The 19,909-nt window shown below is 37.7% G+C and overlaps 1 protein-coding gene across 2 annotated transcripts in view; it reads left to right on the forward strand.

Annotated features, from left to right (window-relative positions):
- The first annotated feature begins 4,597 nt into the window (after positions 1-4,597).
- The window catches only part of ZNHIT6 (zinc finger HIT-type containing 6), a 60,384-nt gene continuing 45,072 nt past the window's right edge, over positions 4,598-19,909 (forward strand). For both annotated transcript variants that reach the window (XR_007126465.1, XM_047724382.1), the window contains exons 1-5: positions 4,598-5,433; positions 6,972-7,037; positions 7,124-7,230; positions 7,316-7,401; positions 16,987-17,090. Coding sequence is in view for 1 of the 2 variants with exons in the window: in XM_047724382.1 (XP_047580338.1) it covers positions 4,772-5,433; positions 6,972-7,037; positions 7,124-7,230; positions 7,316-7,401; positions 16,987-17,090 (1,025 nt within the window). In the remaining variant the exon portion in view is untranslated. The remainder of the gene's footprint in view (positions 5,434-6,971; positions 7,038-7,123; positions 7,231-7,315; positions 7,402-16,986; positions 17,091-19,909) is intronic.

Genomic DNA, 19,909 nt, shown 5'->3' on the forward strand with positions numbered 1-19,909 from the left:
GATCATTAAGGAACTTCCTGATGGCTATCTACAAAAGATTTCTATCCATAGTATATGAAGAACTACAATGTGATAATAAAAATCAACTCAATTAAAAGTAAGCAAAAGACTTGAATATTTCACTAATCCAGATAGAGAACTGGCTAGTAGCACATGAAAAAATGTTCAACATGGTTAGTCATTAAAGAAATGCAAATTAAATTTATAGTGAGATACCACTACTCACCCATAATCAAAAAGACTGACAATAAATACCAACTGTTGGCAAGGACGTAGAAAAATTGGAACCCTCATACATGGCCAGTGAGCATGTAAAATGATTTAGCTACTTGGAAAACAGTTTGACTGTTTCTTAAAAATTAAATGTAAACTTACCTTGTGATCTAGAAATTCCACTCGTAGGTATCTACACAAGAGAAATGAGAAAAAAAAATATACACATATATATATATACACACACATACATATACAGTGTATATATATATGTATGTGCATATATATATACACACACACACACATACACACAAAGACTTGTATGGGAATGTGGAAGCAGAATTTTGCATAATACCAAACCCGGAAACAATCCAAATGGCCATCAACTGATGAATGACCAAAATGCGATATATCCATACAACAGATTATTATTCACTAATAAAAAGGAATAAACTACTGAGACATGCTACAACATGGATGAACCTCAAAAACTATGCTGAACGAAAAAAGCCAGACTCAAAAGACCACATATTGTATTATTTCATATGAAATTTCCAGGAAGAGCAAATGTATAAGAATGGAAAGTAGATCAGTGGTTGCCTGGGACTAGGGTTAGGAACAAGGATTGACTGTGAATGGGAACAAGGGTATCGGGTGGGGGTAGATGGAAATGTTCTAAAACTGGATTCTGGTGATGGCTGCACAACTGTATAAAATTTCAAATTTAAATTATTGAATTGCATGTTTATTATAGGTGTATTTTATGTGAATTATACTTCAATGAAGCTGTTAAATGATACACACAATAAAAATTCTACATATTTCACAGAAACATATATATACTTTTTTAAAAGATTTTATTTATTTATTTGACAGAGAGGTCACAAGCAGGCAGAGAGAGAGGGGGAACCAGGCTTCCCGCTGAGCAGAGAGCCCAATGCAGGGCTCGAACCAAGGACCCTGGGATCATGACCTGAGCCAAGGCAGAGGCTTTAACCCACTGTGCCATCCAGGTGCCCCTTTTAAGGGAGGCATATTAAACGTATAAGAGTGAGGGAGAGGGTAATGATAGTTGAGATGTACAAATAGCAAAACTATTAAGGAGAAGGTTGTCACACATGAGAAGAATGTGCCAAGAACTGAGAAATGTGATTATCTCAACTTTGTCCTCCATGATCCGAAAGAGAAAACAATTAGGCAAGGTGTCATGAGCAGGACTCTCAAAATTACTGGTAGGATAAGGAAAATAATACTTATATTTGTGGAATGCTTTATTGTTTGCAAAACTCTTTCACATACATTTTCTCACTTAATTATCAAAATAGCTCTGTGAAATAGGTATAACTACCTCCATTTTACAGATAGATTCACTGAGACTCAAAGTGGTCACCTAGCTATAGGCAAAGGAGATTTAAACCCAGTGCTTTTCCCTACCTCCCTTACTTGGCTGATCCAATCAGATTCTTTTCCCCAGACATTTGGAAATAGACAATAGTGAGTCTCCATGATTATATAAGCACTGAGGATACAGAAACCTCAGAGTTGTGGAATGGCAGTATTTTTTTAACAAAGTACATTGGAAAAGAGAGACAGCTTGCCTACAGAGAAAGTAGAATGAAGCCAATTCAGTGACAAGAGGCCATGTGGGTACAGAGGCACACATTTACACCGTGGTCGCCATAGAGATGTGCCACCCAGATCTTCAAAGAAGGATTTGCTACCTAGCCTCAAAGAGCACAGTTCATCTTTCAGCTCCAGCTGCAGAGAGGCTCTCTTGCCCAAGATCATGCCCTTTCTGTATCAGATGACCCAGTGGGGCCAGATAAAAAGTATGAGGCAGTTCTGCCTGAAGTGAGACTCTCTAAAGACAAATGCTTTCTCTGAGTCACCTGTCAGCTTGGCCAAAGTTTGTCAGACCTGCATCACAATTTAAATGCTTTCTCTGGCCAATCCTGCTTCCTCCCCTTTCTCTTCACAGGTGTTAATCCCTAACAACTCCTATCAGCATCTGTTTCTGAATAGCCCAAACCTGCAACACATCACAGCACATAGCCATATACAATAAGACTCAGACTTCCAGGCTTTCTGGTTCCTAGCTCCTGCTTCTTTTGCGGACACAGCTGAAATTCCACATCCTGGCCTTTATCTTAAGCTAGCTCAAGTGCAAACAAAGGGCTTTGATCAGAATGTTAAATTTCTGTTTCAGTGCTGCCACTGAAGAGCCATTCAATCTTGAACAAATCATTTTCTTTCTCTGGGTCTTTGTTTTCTTACCTAATGGAGGGTCAGGAAAGGCCCTTCTAATCGTCATTCTCTAGTCAAGCAGACAGTTGACTACAGAAAGTACCTGCTGAGCTGCTGAAATGATTTAACCATCCCCAAGATATACTTTTTCATGGCATTTCAGTCACAGCTAAAATGCTTTCCTAGAAAGTACTCCTAGGCTTCTGGCTATTAAAATGAACTCAACTATGATTTTGGCAAAGGGCCAGTTCCCAAAGTGGTTAGGAGAGTGGCAGGGTGATGCCTGATGCAGAGGCAGGAGACAGAAATGATAGGCACAATCCTATAGTGAAGGAGCCGGGGTTGTCTCTCTCCTCCACTGATGAGGAAAAGGGGAAGAAAGGAGTTTGAGGAACTGGATAGGAATTCAGTGACAGCTCCACATAACTTCTGCCATCCTTTCATTGTCCTTGTCCTATCTCCATCCTTGCATACAATGCTGTGCTCTACATGCCAACAACCCAAAGTTCCCTCCTTCAGGACCATCTGAGCCTTCTTTTTAAATTCAAAGCTACCATTCAACAATATCACCACAACCTTTAGTATCTCCATTAAAACTACAGTCACACAGATGGATTATTTAACTTAGGTAAATGATTAGCTGTGATGCCGTCAAGGAGCCTTAGTGGTTTAACGATTTTTCCTCCAGTGACTGTTTAAAAAAAAAAAAAAAAACCCACACACAGATTACAAGAACAAACGTAGGGAATTGACAAAAGTTTTAAAATCTTACAGAGTCTTTATGCTTCTGGTGTCTGATCTGTAGTTCCAGAACTTTTCCCTTTCTTAAATGGAAATACAGATGGTCTTATTCTCTTGGGGATCAACACTCCTTCTTGTTGCTCCCATCTCACAAATCTTGTCTTTAGCAAAAACCACATGAATCCTTTCTATCATTTAGCCCATTCCCCAGTGTAAATAAGTGATCTGGCCTGAATATTCAATCAGGCTTTCTTTGACTCCATGGGCAGCTAGCACTTCTAAGTATCTCCAAAAGAGACTATCTATATGATTCCTCTGAAAGCTTCTTTCTCATACCCCACAAGAAGATTGTACTAAACTCTCCCAATTTACTTCAGTGCTCCTTTCTGCTTAATCCTTGGTGCCCCAATTAGGTTTCAAAATTTTCTTCCTTCCTCACTCTGCTCATCCATTGAAAATTCCCATTCCTTGACCAACTTGCAAATAAGAGATAATAGTTAAATGCCCTGCACTGAGGAGATAATACAAAGCAGCATACAGCTGAGACACCATTTCATTGAAGTCTCCTTTATGCAGCAAGAAAAATATATCTCCTATGAATTCTCCTTAAACAGTGAGAAAAATACCTTGCAGACATTATGTGAAGATTAGGTGAAAGGGCCTAATGCCCAGTATGTAATAATAATAATTTTGAAAAGTGACTGAAATAGATAAAAGTGTGGTTTTTGTTTTTTGCATTTTTTTGTATTTTTTTTTTTAGATCTTCTATTCCTGGGGATTGAACTTTTGCCCCAGTCTTTAGGGATATACACACAAACACATACTCTCTTAAGAGAATCCTGTAGGATGCTGGGAATGGGAAACTGGCTGTTGTGGGATATTACTGACAGAACTGAAAGAATAAAAGTTAATTCCTTCTTTCTTATCTGAAAACTCTCAGGATTCCCTGTAATAGCCACCATATATTTTTATTTCAGTAACTACTGGCTTATTTCCATGCATGACTCCATTTAATCTTCACAACACCGAACACCATCGTCTCTAGTGCATGGGTGAAGAATGAAGTTTGCAGAAGCGTGGCATCAAGGGTTTCTTCCATTTTCATACAAGATTGATCGTTAACACAGCCCGGGGTGGGTCTCAACCGTTCCCAAACTGTCAGAGATTTGCTTCTCTTTACTCCGTCCCGCATCCCCATTCTACAGAAGAGCGTGGCGGACCACAGGTGGGGGGGCGGGGAAAGCCGGCGGAAGCTGCCTCCCCGGGGGGAAGGGTTTGACGAATCCCCGCCCCGGAAGTGGGCTCAAATGGGCGCGGCTTCACGCCGGTTCTCTGAGTCTCTGGGCGGGATTGCCGCGGAGCCGTAAAGGGCTCTACCAGTCGTAAAGTGGCAAGGGGCGGAAGTGTAGCTTTACGACGATTTGGAGGAAAGCTGCAGGCCGGCGTTTGCTGCTTGCGATTTTCGGCTGCCCACGTGGGAGACTGTCGGTGGACCGGCGTAGAATTCGTCCCTTTTGGCGTCTATAAGCCACTGAAGGACACAGTGCGAGCGGAGGCCACTGGTCGTGAGCTGATGGATATTGCTGTTGCAAATGAAGGGACATTGAGTGGAGGTCTGCCTGGTAGAGCTGAGGGGGCGCGGCTAAGTCTCGAGTCTGGTAGGGAGGGAGTCGGGGGCACAGCAGGGCCGGATGCTGGCAGTGTAGAAGCGAGGAATGGACTGGCAGGAATGGAGAAGACAGAGGGTAGAGAAGGAAGTGGACAAAAAACAGAGGAGATGCGTGTGGACCTAACGGTTGTGAAACAAGAAGTTATGGACTGGTCGGAAATGGAAGACGGGGTGCTGGATGGCCCGTGGGTAAAGCAGGAGCTGGAGGATGGGCCTGAGGTGAAAGAGGAGAAACCAGGCACTTTGGAGGTGAAGCAGGAGATGGGTAGTAGTTTTGTGGTAAAAGAAGAGAAAGTGGATGAAGCAGAGGTAAAAGAAGAGAAAGTGAAGGTGAAGGAGGAGGTTATGGACTGGCTAGATGTGAAGGAAGAGAAGAAAGATAACTTGGAGATAAAAGAAGAGGTGTTTGTTGCTCAGAACATTAAAAAGGAGGAAGTGATGGATGAAGTTTGTATAGAAGAAGAGAAGTATTTCCCAAAGGAAGAAGGGATGGATGATACAAAGGTGAAAGAAGAGCCTCAGATAAATCCCCCAGTGGGTTTAAAACGGAAACTGGCCATGTCAAGGTAGGACAGGGAGAAATTCATTGGGGGAATAAAGCTGTGGAGTCCTCTATTGTCTGGATTGAAGGAAATCTAGCAGGCAGGTGTGGACTAATGAAAAATAAATGCAAACATGGGTCTCTGGAGCCTGCGTGTTGGTAGTGCAAGGAGGGGGTAATTGGGAAGACAGGGTTTTGTCAAAGGACAACAGATTCAGTAAAAATATGTCAGGCTGTTAGTGGTCAGTGGGCAATGGCCAAGTAAGAAAGTGTAAATTCTGGAGACCAGAAAACCCTTGGACCAGATTCTGGTTTGACTTAATATGGTCTTGACTCAATATTCTTTAAAAAAGGATAAACAGGAAAAACTAACAATGACAACATGGATTAAGTTAAAATTAGGAAGAAAAATGCACTTGCACTCACCCAACTGCCCACTTTCTCAATGGGTAGTTATGAATATGAATATTTATTGCTTTATAATTTCCTTATAGTGTATGACCATGTGACAGCATAGGAAATAAAAGTGGTCAGATTCTTGGGACTATTACTGACTAGACACAATGGGCCAAATAGAAATGACTGTAGTTTGGCTGTCAGTATCCCAAGATCCTAGAAGAGTAATTGGAGAAAGATGATGGGTAATTGCAATTCTAGATTATTATTATTATTTTTAAAGATTTTATTTATGTATTTGACAGAGATCACTAGTAGGCAGAAAGGCAGGCGGGAGGTGGGGGTGGGAAGCAGGCTCCCTGCTGAGCGGAGAGCCCGATGCGGGGGCTTGATCCCAGGACCATGGGATCATGACCTGAGCCGAAGGCAGAGGCTTAACACACTGAGCCACCCAGGCGCCCCTCTAGATTATTTTAATGCTCATTTTAGGTTGGGTATGGAGATGAGGAGAAAGGATACAGCTGAGGGGCGCCTGGGTAGCTCCCTGCTCTGTGGAAGGCCTACTTCTCCCTCACTCACTCCCCCCCTTGTGTTTCCCTCTCTCGCTGTCTCTCTCTCTCTCTCTCCCTGTCAAATAAATAAATAAATAAAATCTTTTAAAAAAAGGTACAGCTGATACTTTGTAAATTTGACTTGGTCTCCTATTCTTTTTGTGGTATGTGTGCGTTTAAGGATATGTAAATTCATGGATTGGACTATATACATGTGCACACACACACACACACACACACACACAATCTTTAGCAGACTGCCAGGAATTACAAATTAAAATATTAATGAATAATCCCATTCTCTGATCGCAGTAGAAAAAAGAAGTCAAAAGTGAGATTTTTTTTTAAATTTAATACATGTTTTCTTGAATTATGTAGTGCTAACAACATTGTAAATGTAGTGGTCGTTTGGAGGAGACAGTTTCCTAAGAGGAGAATGTTCCAAGGGTGTTTGACAGCTATCAAGTACTTTTATCAGAGTAACTTGCATATACTTCATTCACTGACTACATGTCTATAAATTGTGATGAGTAATTGAATTAGCATTAAAAATTTATAAATCAATAAATAGTATTAATATTTGATAACTTACTAAATTTCTTGTGGACTCTTGTAGGTGTGAAACTTGTGGTACAGAAGAAGCGAAGTACAAGTGTCCACGTTGTATGCGATATTCCTGCAGGTATATGTGTAATTTCCTGCCTTACTACCTTTGTTTGTACCCTTCCTACCTCAGAGTATAATAGTACCACCTCATTTTCTCTTCAGTTTGCCCTGTGTAAAGAAACACAAAGCGGAACTGACCTGTAATGGAGTTCGAGATAAGACTGCATATATTTCCATACAACAGTTTACTGAAATGAATCTCCTAAGTGGTAAGTCATCTTATGCATAGCAGATTGATGTTTCCTGGCCATTGGCATATGTCATTTGTTTATTTTCCTATTTTAAAATTTATAGATTATCGGTTTTTGGAAGATGTGGCAAGAACAGCAGACCACATTTCTAGAGATGCTTTCTTGAAAAGACCAATAAGCAATAAACATGTAAGTATTTCTTTTCATCTCTTCCAGTTAGAATTCTCTTAATCAGTTAGATTTCGTTTTTTTCACCTAATGAATGTAGTTAAGTGGCGTTGTGATCCAGAGCTATTCCAGTTACTAGGGATACTACATCAGTGACCAAAACAAAGTTCTTACCCTCATGGAGCTTGTATTGGGTGGGGAGAGACAGGAGATGAGTAGAGGAACAAATATAATTTCAGATAGAGTTAATTGCATGTAGAAAATAAAGCACAGGAGATAAAAGATTATGAAAATGGTGTTTATTGGGAGGAGATCATGAGTATTTTCAATACTGTAGTTCAGAGAAGCTTTTCTGAGAGATGACATATAAGCAGTGATCTGAATGATGAGAAAGAGGCAGCCATATGAACCTTTGGAGGAAGACTGTTCCAGATAGTGACAAAAGCATAAGTAAGACTGAGTTAGGAATGAGGTTGGTGTGTTTGAGGATTAAAAATGGGGACAGGGTGACATAGGACATGAAACATAGGTGAGTAAGGAGGAGAAGGTTGAACATGGGGTTAGAAAAACTGTTGAGGGCTCCTGATATATCCTAAGTAGAAAATAGAAGCCATGGGAAACTTTTGAGCACACTTGCCTTTTGAAAGGTCACGCTTGCTGCTGTCTGAAAAATGAGCTTCAGTGGGCAAGAGTGGAAGAATGAAAGCAGGGAGTCTAGTTACAAAGCTTTTGCTGTTCAGGTGAAAATTGATGGTGGCTTGGATAATGCTGCTAAATTATTGGGAAGTGTTTAGATTCTGATTTTGAAGGAAGAACTAACAGGGCTTGCTCTTCTAACACACCTCATTTTCATATTCTTTCATCCCTTTTGCATTCCTTAAGCTAAGTATGCAAATTAAAGCTTATGTATTTGAAATACTTTGCAACTGCTATTCTAAAAATTCTTTAATAGTGTTATTAAATCATGCCATAGAATTATGTTCCTTTTTCAAAGACCATTTTAATTTTGGAGTTGCAGCATTTTAGCACTTTTAAAACACCTTATTTTATTGTTGTTACTGGTACAGACTTGACATTTCACATATCTAAAAGAAAAATTACCATGCATCAGCATGTTTTTCTCAAGTTTAATTAAGCATAATTAAAATTCTGCTTAAAAGATAAATTTTTAAATTTTTTGTTTTTATCATAAAGAATTGCATACATATTTAAAAAGCATAAAATACAAATATACTTTTAATGAGTAATTATAAAGTGAACATCATGTAACTACCACCCAGAATTAGAACATTACCAACTTCTCAAAAATTATCTGCCACTGCCTTGTGCTGTTCCTTAATCCAGTCTTCTGAATAGTTTTCTAGTTTAGGACTATATCATCATTAATTTATCCATTCTGTTGATGGACTCTGAATTTTCTATTATAACATGGACTCCAGGTATTCTGTAATAATGACAACAACACAAATCTTAAAGGTATTGCAATGAGCACTTCTGTTTATGAATTGTGATTTGTGTATGTACACGTTTTTTCCTAGGGTTTATACCTGGGAATGGAATTACTCTGTTGTGGGGTATGCACATCTTCAATTTTACTAGATGTAACCAAAACATTTTCTGAAGTGGTTATACCAGTTTAGACTTACAATATTGTGTGTACTTGCTGTCACGTCCTCTCCAATACTTGATTTGACCAGAGTTTTAAAGTTTTTGTCAATTTGATGGCTTTGTAATTTTATCAGGATTTTTAATTTGCAGTTCTCTAATTTCTAATGAGATTGAGCATCTTTCAAACATATTATTGGCCATTTGGATTTCATTTTGTAGAATGCCTGGTCAAGTCTCTTGATCGTTTTTTATTGGTCAGCTTTCTTTTTCTTACTGGTTTGTAAGTAATTTCTTGAATGCCTGTCGGTAGTTGGTGTTATAGATACCTTCTTCCATTCTGTGGCTTGTTTTTCACTCTATAATATCTTTGATGAACAGAGGTTCTTAACCTTAATGTAGTCAAATTTATCATGTTCCCTTTATAGTTAGTAGTTTTATATGTTTATAAAGAAACTCTTTCCCATTTTGAAGTTATGAAGCTGTTCTCTGATAGTTATTTTCTAAAAGTTTTATATTGTTGCATCTCAGATATATGTCTGTAAAGTACCTGGAGTCCACTTTTGTGTGTCATGTGAAGTGGAGATCCCATTTAATTTTCTGTATGGATGATCCAGTTTCTTAGTACCATTTATTGAAAAGTTCATCCTTTCCTACTGCTCTGCAGGACTGCCATCCATATATGCTTGGGTCAGTATTTGGCCTATCTTTTCTATTCTGTTGGCCTACTTGTCTGTCCATGCCAATACTACACTCTCAACTGTAGTTTTTTACTGCAACTCTCTATCTCACAGAATAGTTCCTCTGACTTTGTTCATTTTCTGGAGTATTGCTATACTCTAGCTATGAGTATGATTCTTTGTAATTCTATACAGATATGATGAATCACCTATTGATTCTACATTCCTCTTTCCCCACCTGAGAATTTTAATTGGGGTTGCATTTATTTTACAGAGTAACTTGGGTGATTGGACTTCTTTACAGCATTAAATCTTGAAATCTCTGCATTTATTTAATATATTTAATATCTTTCTAATTTTCTCTGTAGAGCTCTTATACATTTTTTGTTAAGATTTATTCCTGGGCATTTTAGAGGCACCTGGGTGGCTCAGTTGGTTAAGTGTCTGACTCTTGATTTTGGCTTAGGTCATGATCTCGGGGTCCTGGGATCTAGCCCCACATCAGGCTCTGTGCTCAGCAGGGAATCTGCTTCTCCTTCTCCCTCTGCTGTCTTTTCCCTGCCTCTCTCAAATAAATAAATTTAATAGATAAATTTAAAAAAAAAAGATTTGTTATTAGGCACTTTATTTTTTCATGCTTTTTAAAGTGGTATTTTCTATTTTTAATCTCTTTGCTGGTGTTTAGGAATGATATTTTTGTTGTTATTTTATGGGATTATAATTTGCATTTTATAGAATTAAAATCTATACTTGTGCCTTTTCTATAGATTCCTTGAGATTTTCTCTATAAACAATTTGTCCCAGTTTGTTTTATCTTTCTGTCCTGTTCTCTTTTTCTTATTGGAATAGCTAGGACTTCCCATTTATTGTCAGATACTAATGATGATAGTAAATATTGATGTTGTAAGTCCCAAGTCCTTCCCTGGATTTGATTTGGTAGATGGATTCACATGATTCAATATACAGTTGTACTCATGGCTAAAACTAATTACAGTGAAAGAATGTAGAGCAAAGTTAGAGAAAAGAAAAGGAACAGAGTCTGAAGTCTGAAGGAATCCAGTTGTAAGCTTCCAAGAATCCTCTCCGTTTGGAGTCACACAGTATGCAGTTAATTCCTCCATCAGTGAGTTGTGATAAAGTTTGTGAAGTATAGTCTGCTAGGCAAGCTCATTAGAAATTCACTGCACAAGGTTTTTATTGGGGGCTGGTCACAGAAGCACCTTCCCTCTGCCTAGCAGGTGCCAAATTCCAGACTCCCAGAAGGAAAGCAAATAAAACCATGTTGTTTATATAAACAATTCAGGCACAGTGAACCACACTTACTGTTTTATAAAAAGTTAGTGTAGGGAACCATTTACCAATCATTCAGATTTCCTTGCACCAGCCAGGGAACAACCTTGCAAGCAAAACCACCTAATGTTAACAGTCTCAGGCCTGCTATCTTTTTCTTAAATTTTATTTAAATTTTATTTATTTATTTGACAGACAGAGATCAAATAGGCAGAGAGGCAGGCAGAGAGAGAGAGGAGGAAACAGGCTCCCTGCTGAGCAGAGAGCCCGATGTGGGGCTCAATCCCAGGACCCTGGGATCATGACCTAAGCCAAAGGCAGAGGCTTTAACCCACTTGAGCCACCCAAGCGCCCCTCAGGCCTGCTATCTTAACGCCTCTGTACATCTTTGTTTTATAACTCCTGATTATAGAAGGAAAGTTTCCAAGATTGCACCATGATGTTTGCTCTTAAATTTTTTCTAGGTGTAATTTGACATCTAGATTATGGAGGTTTTAGTCCTAGTTTGCTATCAGATTTTAACATGAATGATGGTTGTATTTTATCAAATGCTTCTTCTGTATTTGATTATTTTATTTTTGTTCTCTTAATCTATAATCTGTATGAGTAATCTTTTAAAAAAATATATTTATTTATTTGACAGAGAGAGCTCACACGTAGGCAGAGAGGCAGGCAGAGAGAGGAGGAGGGAAGCAGGCTACCTGCTGACCAGAGAGCCTGATGCAGGACTCGATCTCAGGACCCTCAGATCATGACCCGAGCCGAAGGCAGAGCCTTAACCCACTGAGCCACCCAGGTGCCATATATGAGTAATCTTAATCATTTTCTATTTAAGCTAAACTTGCATGGTGTGCTATTATCATATCATATGCTTTTTATACTCTGCAGAATTCCTTTGAATTATTTGTGTGTGTTCACCTTATCCATGCTCTCGTTTTGTATTTCTCTTCATGAGTGAGATTTCCTTTTTAGTGTTCTCAGATTTCCATATCAAAATGATTCTAATTTCATAAAATTATTTGGCAGTGTTCCCATTTTATTCTTGGACGCATTCACTAATGTTGGAATTACTTCCTTCTTGGGAGTTTGGTAAAATTATTAAGGAACCAGTATGGACCTAGAGTTTGGGCCACTGAGGTATAGTTTTTACTATTTGTGGGATTCTGTGGGTTTACTGTGTCTTGATTTAGTGTTACTAGCTATTACATTTTTCTAGGAATTTGTCCATTTGACCTAAGTATTCACCTTCATTGGCATAAAGTTCTTCATAAACCTCTCCTTTACAGTTCTGTAGGAGTTGTAGTAATTTCATCTGTGATATTGGTTATTTGTGTCTTTTTTTCTTAGATCAGTTGCTGTTATATGTTTTTTCTATTTTGTTAATGTGTCCTCTTGACTTGTTACATCTTTTTTATGTTTAGCTTACTTACACTATGGTCAGAGAACATACTCTTTTTTTTTTTTCTTCTTTTTTTTTTTTAAGACAGCATACTCTTTACGGTCATTTCTTTAAAATACATTAGTGCTTGTGTTTGTGGTCCAGTTTATGGTCAAGTTTTATAATGTTCCTTATTTGCTTGAAAGAAAGAATATTCTGCAGTTGCTGAATATAGTACTCTATATGCCCCTTATAGGTCAGGTTTATTAATTATGTTGTTCAAATTCTTTATAATTACTGATTTTTTTGTTTGTTTTGTCTATAAGTTTCCAAAAAAAAGTATGTTAACATTTCCCAGTAGATAAACTCAAACAGGCCTGTTTGATTTGTTTCCCCTTATGGTTCAGTTGTTTTGCTATCTATGTTTTAAGGCTAAATTATTAAATGCATATCTCAGGAAGTACTTTTCCCTGGTGTATTATCCTTTGGCATTATAGGTAACCCTCTTTGTCTCTAGATTTTTGTGTACTTTGACTAATACTTATAAAGTTCTTTGCTTGGTATTTGTATGGTCTGTTTTTTTCCTTAAGGCCTTTCTGTGTCCTTATGTTCTGGTTATAGTTGTTTTCCAGTTCTTCTTCCATTTGATAGTCTGTAACTTTTAACTAAATCATTAAGTTCATTTACATTTTAATAAAATCACCTGTATAATTGACTTTAAATGTGTCACATTATTTTTGCTATTTGTATCAGTTTTTTTTCTTCTTCTTGTCTTTTGGACTATTGTTGTTGCTGTTGTTTTCAGTCATTTAAATTTTTCTCTTTATCAGTTTAGAACTTATGGGCCCTTTTCCTATCCTTTCATTAGTTAAGCTAGACTCTACAACGTGCATGCTTAATTTGCCAGTATCTGAAGTTAAGTAGTACCTGAACCCTGTGCCTAAACAACTCAGAAGACTTTATAATAGGAGTTGGCAAACTTTTCTGTAAAGGGTCAAATAGTTAATATTTTTTCCAGGCCATATTGTTTCTGTTACTCCAGCTCTGCTATTGTATCGAGAAAGCCGTCACAAGCAGTATATAAACGAATGGGTGTAGCGACATCCCAACAAAATTTATCTGTAAAGATAAGTAGCAGGCAGATTTTACTAGCAATTACCTTAAATTCCTCTTGACCTTGTTTGAGAGAGAGAGAGAGAGCACAAGCAGGGAGATGAGCAGAGAGAGAGGAAGAAGCTGACTCCCTATTGAGTGTAGAGCCGACACTGGGCTCCATCCCAGGACCCCAAGATCATGACCTGAGCCAGAGTTAGACACTTAACGCACTGGGCCACCCAGGCACCCCTTGAGTTTATATATCCCACTTTCTTTGCTCTTTATTCCTTCTCTCATCATCTTAGATCTTACATCTGAGAGACAACTTTTTTCCTGCTTCAAGTACATCCTTTAGAATTCCTTAGAGAAGAAAATTAGAGGGTTTGCCCTTCTTGGGTTCCTTTGTCGGGTTTTTGGGATTTTTGTTGTTTGTTGTTTTTTTAAATTTCTATTTATTTGCCATTTTTTTGAAATGATTTTTCTCTGGAATTCTGGTTTAGGATTAGTGTTCCATTGTCTTACGGCTTCTGTTATTGTTGCAGTCACCTAGAGTTTTTAACTGCCTTGGAAATCTTTTAATCTGGCTGCATTTTTTTCTCTTTGGTATTCTGTATTTGTGCTATAATACAAAAAATGCAAATTTCTTTTCATCTTAACTTGATAATTGTTAGATTTCTTGAATCTGTGGCATATCTTCCGTCAGTTCTGGGAAATTTTTAGCACATTTCTATTAAAAGATTACGTCTGCCTTATTCCTTATCTTTTCTATAACTACCATTAAATGTGACTTAAGTCCTCTCCCCATATCTTACCTACCCTTTAATGTCTTTGATTTTTTTAAATCTTTTTTGTCTCTGTAATGTATTCTGCAAACATTTTAGTTTTATTTGGTTCTTTGAAAAATCTGCTGAGTCCATTTTTATAGTTTCTCTTCACTGCGCATATTTTAAACTGCTAATGTTTTTAAATTTTGCAGAGATATTCTACAGTCTGTGTATGATCCTTTTAGTATCTGAATATATGGGGAATTATCAGCTACCTCTTTTCTCCTTTGGTTCTTGCTCACTGACCTTTGCATTATTCATGCTTCTTTATTTTTTATTTATTGAGTACTGCTTTTTTTTCTTAAATTGTGAGAACTTTTTGAAGAGTAGAACGCAGGCCTTCTTGTATTCTGCCAGGTACCTAGGAATATTGCAAATCTGCATCTGTCTTAAACTAAGTTGAAAGTTTAAGATTCCCTTGACTACATAAGCAAGGCCAATCATTTCAAATGTTAGCAAGAACTGGCCCATGGCCACAGCTTCTAATGGATTATTTTTCCTTTTTCCCCTCTATTCCAGTCATTCCAATGTAAGTTTCCTCACATGCTCTGGGGATAGGGTTTATTTCTGGTTCGCCCTTAACTTAATATTATTAGGCATATTCTGTTACTGAGATTCATTTGAGGAGGGTTGAAGATTACAGGGTCTTAACTCTGACCTTTTTGGGGAGAAGGCTGTTGAAAGGGAAAGCCTGTATTTGCTAGAATTTGCAAAAGTGGCTTCATTACCATTCTGACTGGTGTGAGGTAGTATCTCATTGTAGTTTGGATTTGTATTTCCCTGATGCTGAGTGATGTGGAGCACTTTTTCATGTGTCTGTTGGCCATCTGGATGTCTTCTTTGCAGAAATGTCTGTTCATGTCCTCTGCCCATTTCTTGATTGGATGTCTTTGGGTGTTGAGTTTGGTAAGTTCCTTAGAGCTAAAATTAAGTCAGGAAATGAAAGATGTTGGAGAGGATGTGGAGAAAGGGGAACGCTCCTACAAGGTTGGTGGGAATGCAAGCTGGTGCAGCCACTCTGGAAAACAGCATGAAGTTTCCTTAAAAAGTTGAAAATGGAACTACCCTACAACCCGGCAGTTGCACTACTGGGTATTTACCCTTAAGATACAAAATAGTGATTCAAAGGGGCACGTGCACCCGAATGTTTATAGCAGCAATGTTCACAATAGCCAAACTGTGGAAACAACCTAGATGTTCATCAACAGATGAATGGATAAAGAAGATGTGGTGTGTGTGTGTACACACACACACACACACTGGAATACTATGCAGCCATCAAAAGAAATGAAATCTTGCCATTTGCAACGACATGAATGGAACTAGAGGGTATTATGCTGAGCGAAGTAGTCAATCAGAGAAAGACAATTATCATATGATCTCCCTGATATGAGGAATTCGCGAGGCAGAGTGGGGATTTGGGGTGTAGGGAAGGAAAAAAATGAAACAAGATGGGATTAGGAGGGAGACAAACCATAAGAGACTCTTAATCTTACAAAACAAACTGAGGGTTGCTGCGGGGAGGGGTGTGTGTAGAGAGGATGGTTGGGTTATGGACATTGGGGAGGGTATGTGATATGGTGAGTGCTGTGAAGTGTATAAGCCTGATAATTCACAAACCTATACCCCTGGGGCAAATAATACATTATATGTTAATAAAAATAATTAATTTTTTAAAAAGGTGGCTTCATTGCTTTGCTTACCTCTCTGAGCTTTCACTTCTCACTAAATATTGGCCTGTATATTTGTATTTTTCTTTTTTTTTTTTCAGCTTTTCAGTGCTTCTAAGGTGATTTTTAAATGTATCTTATTACATGTATTTATTTCCCCCATTGTCTGTAATTCTTCCATGTTTTCAGTAGCAGGGTTGATCCTTATAATCATTGCCACTACTGATACCAAAGTCACATGAGTTATAAAATTGGATGTAATTTCTTAAATTATTTCTCTTCTTAACAAATGATAACTGACTCTTCTTTTCCCTGGGCTTATGATTTAGTTGGCTCTTTGCATTGCAAATTCTAGATTCCCATTCACTTAACCAAAAACTTGCATTTATACTTTGCCTTTTGAGTGTCAAGGAAGAAGTCTTGATGATATTACTTCCTTCACTACTCTCTGGAGTTGACTAGTTCAGCTTAACCAACCCAGACAGTCAGTGGAGTAACACATGTCAGAGCCAGATTATTCATATACCCCGTTTTGTATAGTCTACGGTGGTGGCTACTTTAAGTTGGGCCTTGTACTAGCAATGTCATGGTTCCTCCCCTGAGTAAACTGCCTGTCTGGTAATCAAAGCAGGCATGTATAGAGCCAAGTATGGATGGTATAAACCCTTCAGTAAAAGAAAAGGAACTGTAAGGTAGCCCCTATGAATTGCCAAATGACCAATATTTTTAAAAATCCCATTAAATCCTTCTGGCTCATAGAATGTATGGTTGAAAACAGAGGCTCTAGAATTAGATTTACCTGAGTTTGAATACAGGCTCTCTCTCTCAGGAATAGCTATATAATGTTGGCATCTCATTAATTTTCGTTACTAGATTGGGGGTAGTAATAGTACCTGTCTGATAATGCTGTGAGGATTAAATGAGTTATTGCTGTTTAGTACAATTTGTGAAACATACATACCCAATGAATCTTCACTATTATATTTTGAACATTGTTTTACTCACTTCTGAAATTTAAGGCATTTTAAAATTAATTTGTCCATTTATTTATTTTTTGTTATTAGATGTACTTTATGAAAAATCGTGCCAGAAGACAAGGTATTAACTTAAAGCTTCTACCCAATGGATTCACCAAGAGAAAAGAAAATTCAACATTTTTTGATAAGAAGTAAGTTTCTAATTTCATTCTTAGTATATGAGTATTCGGATTTGATCAGGAACATCTTTTAAGGTTTGGTTTCCTATAGAGCATTGTTACCTAACATGTAGTCTGTAAACTTTTTGTTATTGGTCTATGCCAAGATAATTGCACAAATTGAAAATAAGCATTTAAAAACTTACACCAATTTATGTCATGTGACTAATAAAAATTTGGGCCTATGGTATGTGTGTGTATATATGTGTAACTGTATGTGTATATATCCGAGACCTAAGATACCATGGAAGTATTTTAGAGGTTACAGGGACAAAATAATAAGGCAGGACCCCTGTACAATTTTGACTGGAGGAGTTTAGTTTTTTTATCGTTTTCTATCAAACTCCTTTGGGATTCCAGTAAGATTTATTTGAAAGCCAATGTTGGGAAAGAGGGACTTGGAAAACATTTACTCTATAGTAAATCTGTGAGTACAGATAAATACAATAGAGATTAGCCTGCTGCTTTCTGTAAGTGCTGGATCTAAAAGGTCCCATTAGTACAGAGGAGACAGGATCCCAAAATACTGTAAGTAGCCTGCTAAATTATTAGGTAATACTTTCTTTTTTCTTTTTTTTAAAGTTTTTTTTTTCTTTAATTTATTTGACAGATCACCAGTAGGCAGAGAGGCAGGCAGAGAGAGAAGGGGAAGCAGGCTCCCCACAGAGCAAAGAGTCTGAGGCGGGGCTTAATCCAAAGACCCTGAGATCATGAGCAGAAGGCAGAGGTTTAACCCACTGGGCCACCTAGGCATCCCTAGGTAATACTTTGAAATATCAGTATTCTGGACTTAGAAGTAAAAGATCCTGAGTGGGTTCTACCTTCTTCAGCCTCTTAGTAACTGCAAGGTCTTTTTTTTTTTTTTTTTTTTTTTTTTAAAGATTTTATTTATTTGACAGAGAGAGATCACAAGTAGACAGAGAGGCAGGCAGAAAGAGGGAGGGAAGCAGGCTCCCTGCTGAGCAGAGAGCCCGATGTGGGACTCGATCCCAGGACCCTAAGATCATGACCTGAGCTGAAGGCAGCGGCTTAACACACTGAGCCACCCAGGCGCCCCTAACTGCAAGGTCTTGAGCAGATTACTTTCTCTGGGCCTCATCTGTATGATGTGGGGGTTGTAATAGGTAAACTAAGATTCCCTCCCAGTTGTATTGCTTCATAAACTGAAAAGGCAAAACCATCAGAAATACCATTATTCTGATAAATTTTCCACCTTTTCAAAAGAAGTTATATTAGAAGTTGTAGATCCATTTATTTTATATGTTTCAAGACAAATATTTGTAAAAGTGGTTTTCCTTTTTTCTGGGTAGCTTCCAGAAATAATGTTTTTCATTTATCAAATATGAGGTAATTCCAGTGTGCATTTTCAAACCAACATATTTAGAAATTGACATACTGTATTTGAAATTTAAGGTAACTAGTTCATGTCTTCTCAAATACAAAATGTATTCTTATGTTATGAAGGAAGCCATTCAGATTGTCATCAGAGCTTAGTTCTTAGTATTTATTTTTTTTTTATTTTTTAATTTTTTTTTAAAGATTTTATTTGTTTGACAGACAAAGATCACAAGTAGGCAGAGCAGCAGGCAGCAGACAGAGAGAGAGGAGGAAGCAGGCTCCCTGTTGAGCAGAGAGCCCGATGTGGGGCTCGATCCCAGGACCCTGGAATCATGACCTGAGCCGAAGACAGAGGCTTTAGCCCACTGAGCCACCCAGGCGCCCCAGTTCTTAGTATTTAAAAGCGTATACCCTCAAATGTAAAATTATGGGGTCTCTAGAAACATGAATGTATGTGGGAAGTTTTTGTTTCTGTTTTTGTTTTTTTTTTTTGTTTTTTTTTTTTTTTCAAAAATAAATATTAAGTGTATTTCTTGAGTTTAGAACCCAAATTTATAGTTGGTTATTTTCAGATCTCTGAAAGTAGCAAATGGGACTCTTTTGCTCATGAATTTATAGTTATTTGGAATTGGTATTCTTAAAATTTTTTAGTGTTTTCACATGAGGGGATTAGCAACATAATTCAAAATAGGATTTAGAGTCAGTTTCTTTGCTTTTTTCACATCTGTAAAATGGAGATGATGATAGCTATTATATAGAGTTGTGACTTTTTTAAGCTATGTATTTGAGATAGAGAAAGTACACAAGCAGGGGGAGGGGCAATGGGAGAAGGAGAAACAGACTCCCCACTGAGCAGGGAGCCCAATGTGGGGCTCAATCCCAGGACCGGGGGATCATGACCTGAGCCAGAGGCAGATGCTTAACTGACTGAGCCACTGAAGCGCCCCAAGTTGTGACCTTTATTGTAATAATTTACCTAACCATTAAATGGAATGTAGGAAGGAATCAGTGTATGTAGCAACTGTAAAAATAATATATACTCATCATTAAAAAGTTTAAAGGAAAAAGAGCACCTATAATTCCATTATGTAGAGATGACCACTGATAACTACTTGATGTTTCCTTCTAACCATGTTTTCTTCTACTTTTCCATTAATATGGTATTAAATGCATAAGAATATATAAAGTTGCATGACTTTTCAAGTTAGACATTGCTAATTTTTTATGACTAAAGAATTACTTTTTTCTACAGCTAGGAGCTCTTTTCTTGTTAATGCAGATCTGCCTTATTTCTAAGTAGTGTATTCCAGCAATAGCTACTATGTTTAAATTTATTTAATTATTTCCATATTCGTGAACATTTAGCTTTTTTCTGGTTTCTAATTGTTAGCAATAATGCCACGATAAACATTACATTAAATTATTCTTCCTTAAAGAATTGTTTTGTGTGTTTA

Source organism: Lutra lutra, chromosome 4 (genome assembly GCF_902655055.1).
Source record: "Lutra lutra chromosome 4, mLutLut1.2, whole genome shotgun sequence".
Classification (NCBI taxonomy): Eukaryota; Metazoa; Chordata; class Mammalia; order Carnivora; family Mustelidae; genus Lutra; species Lutra lutra.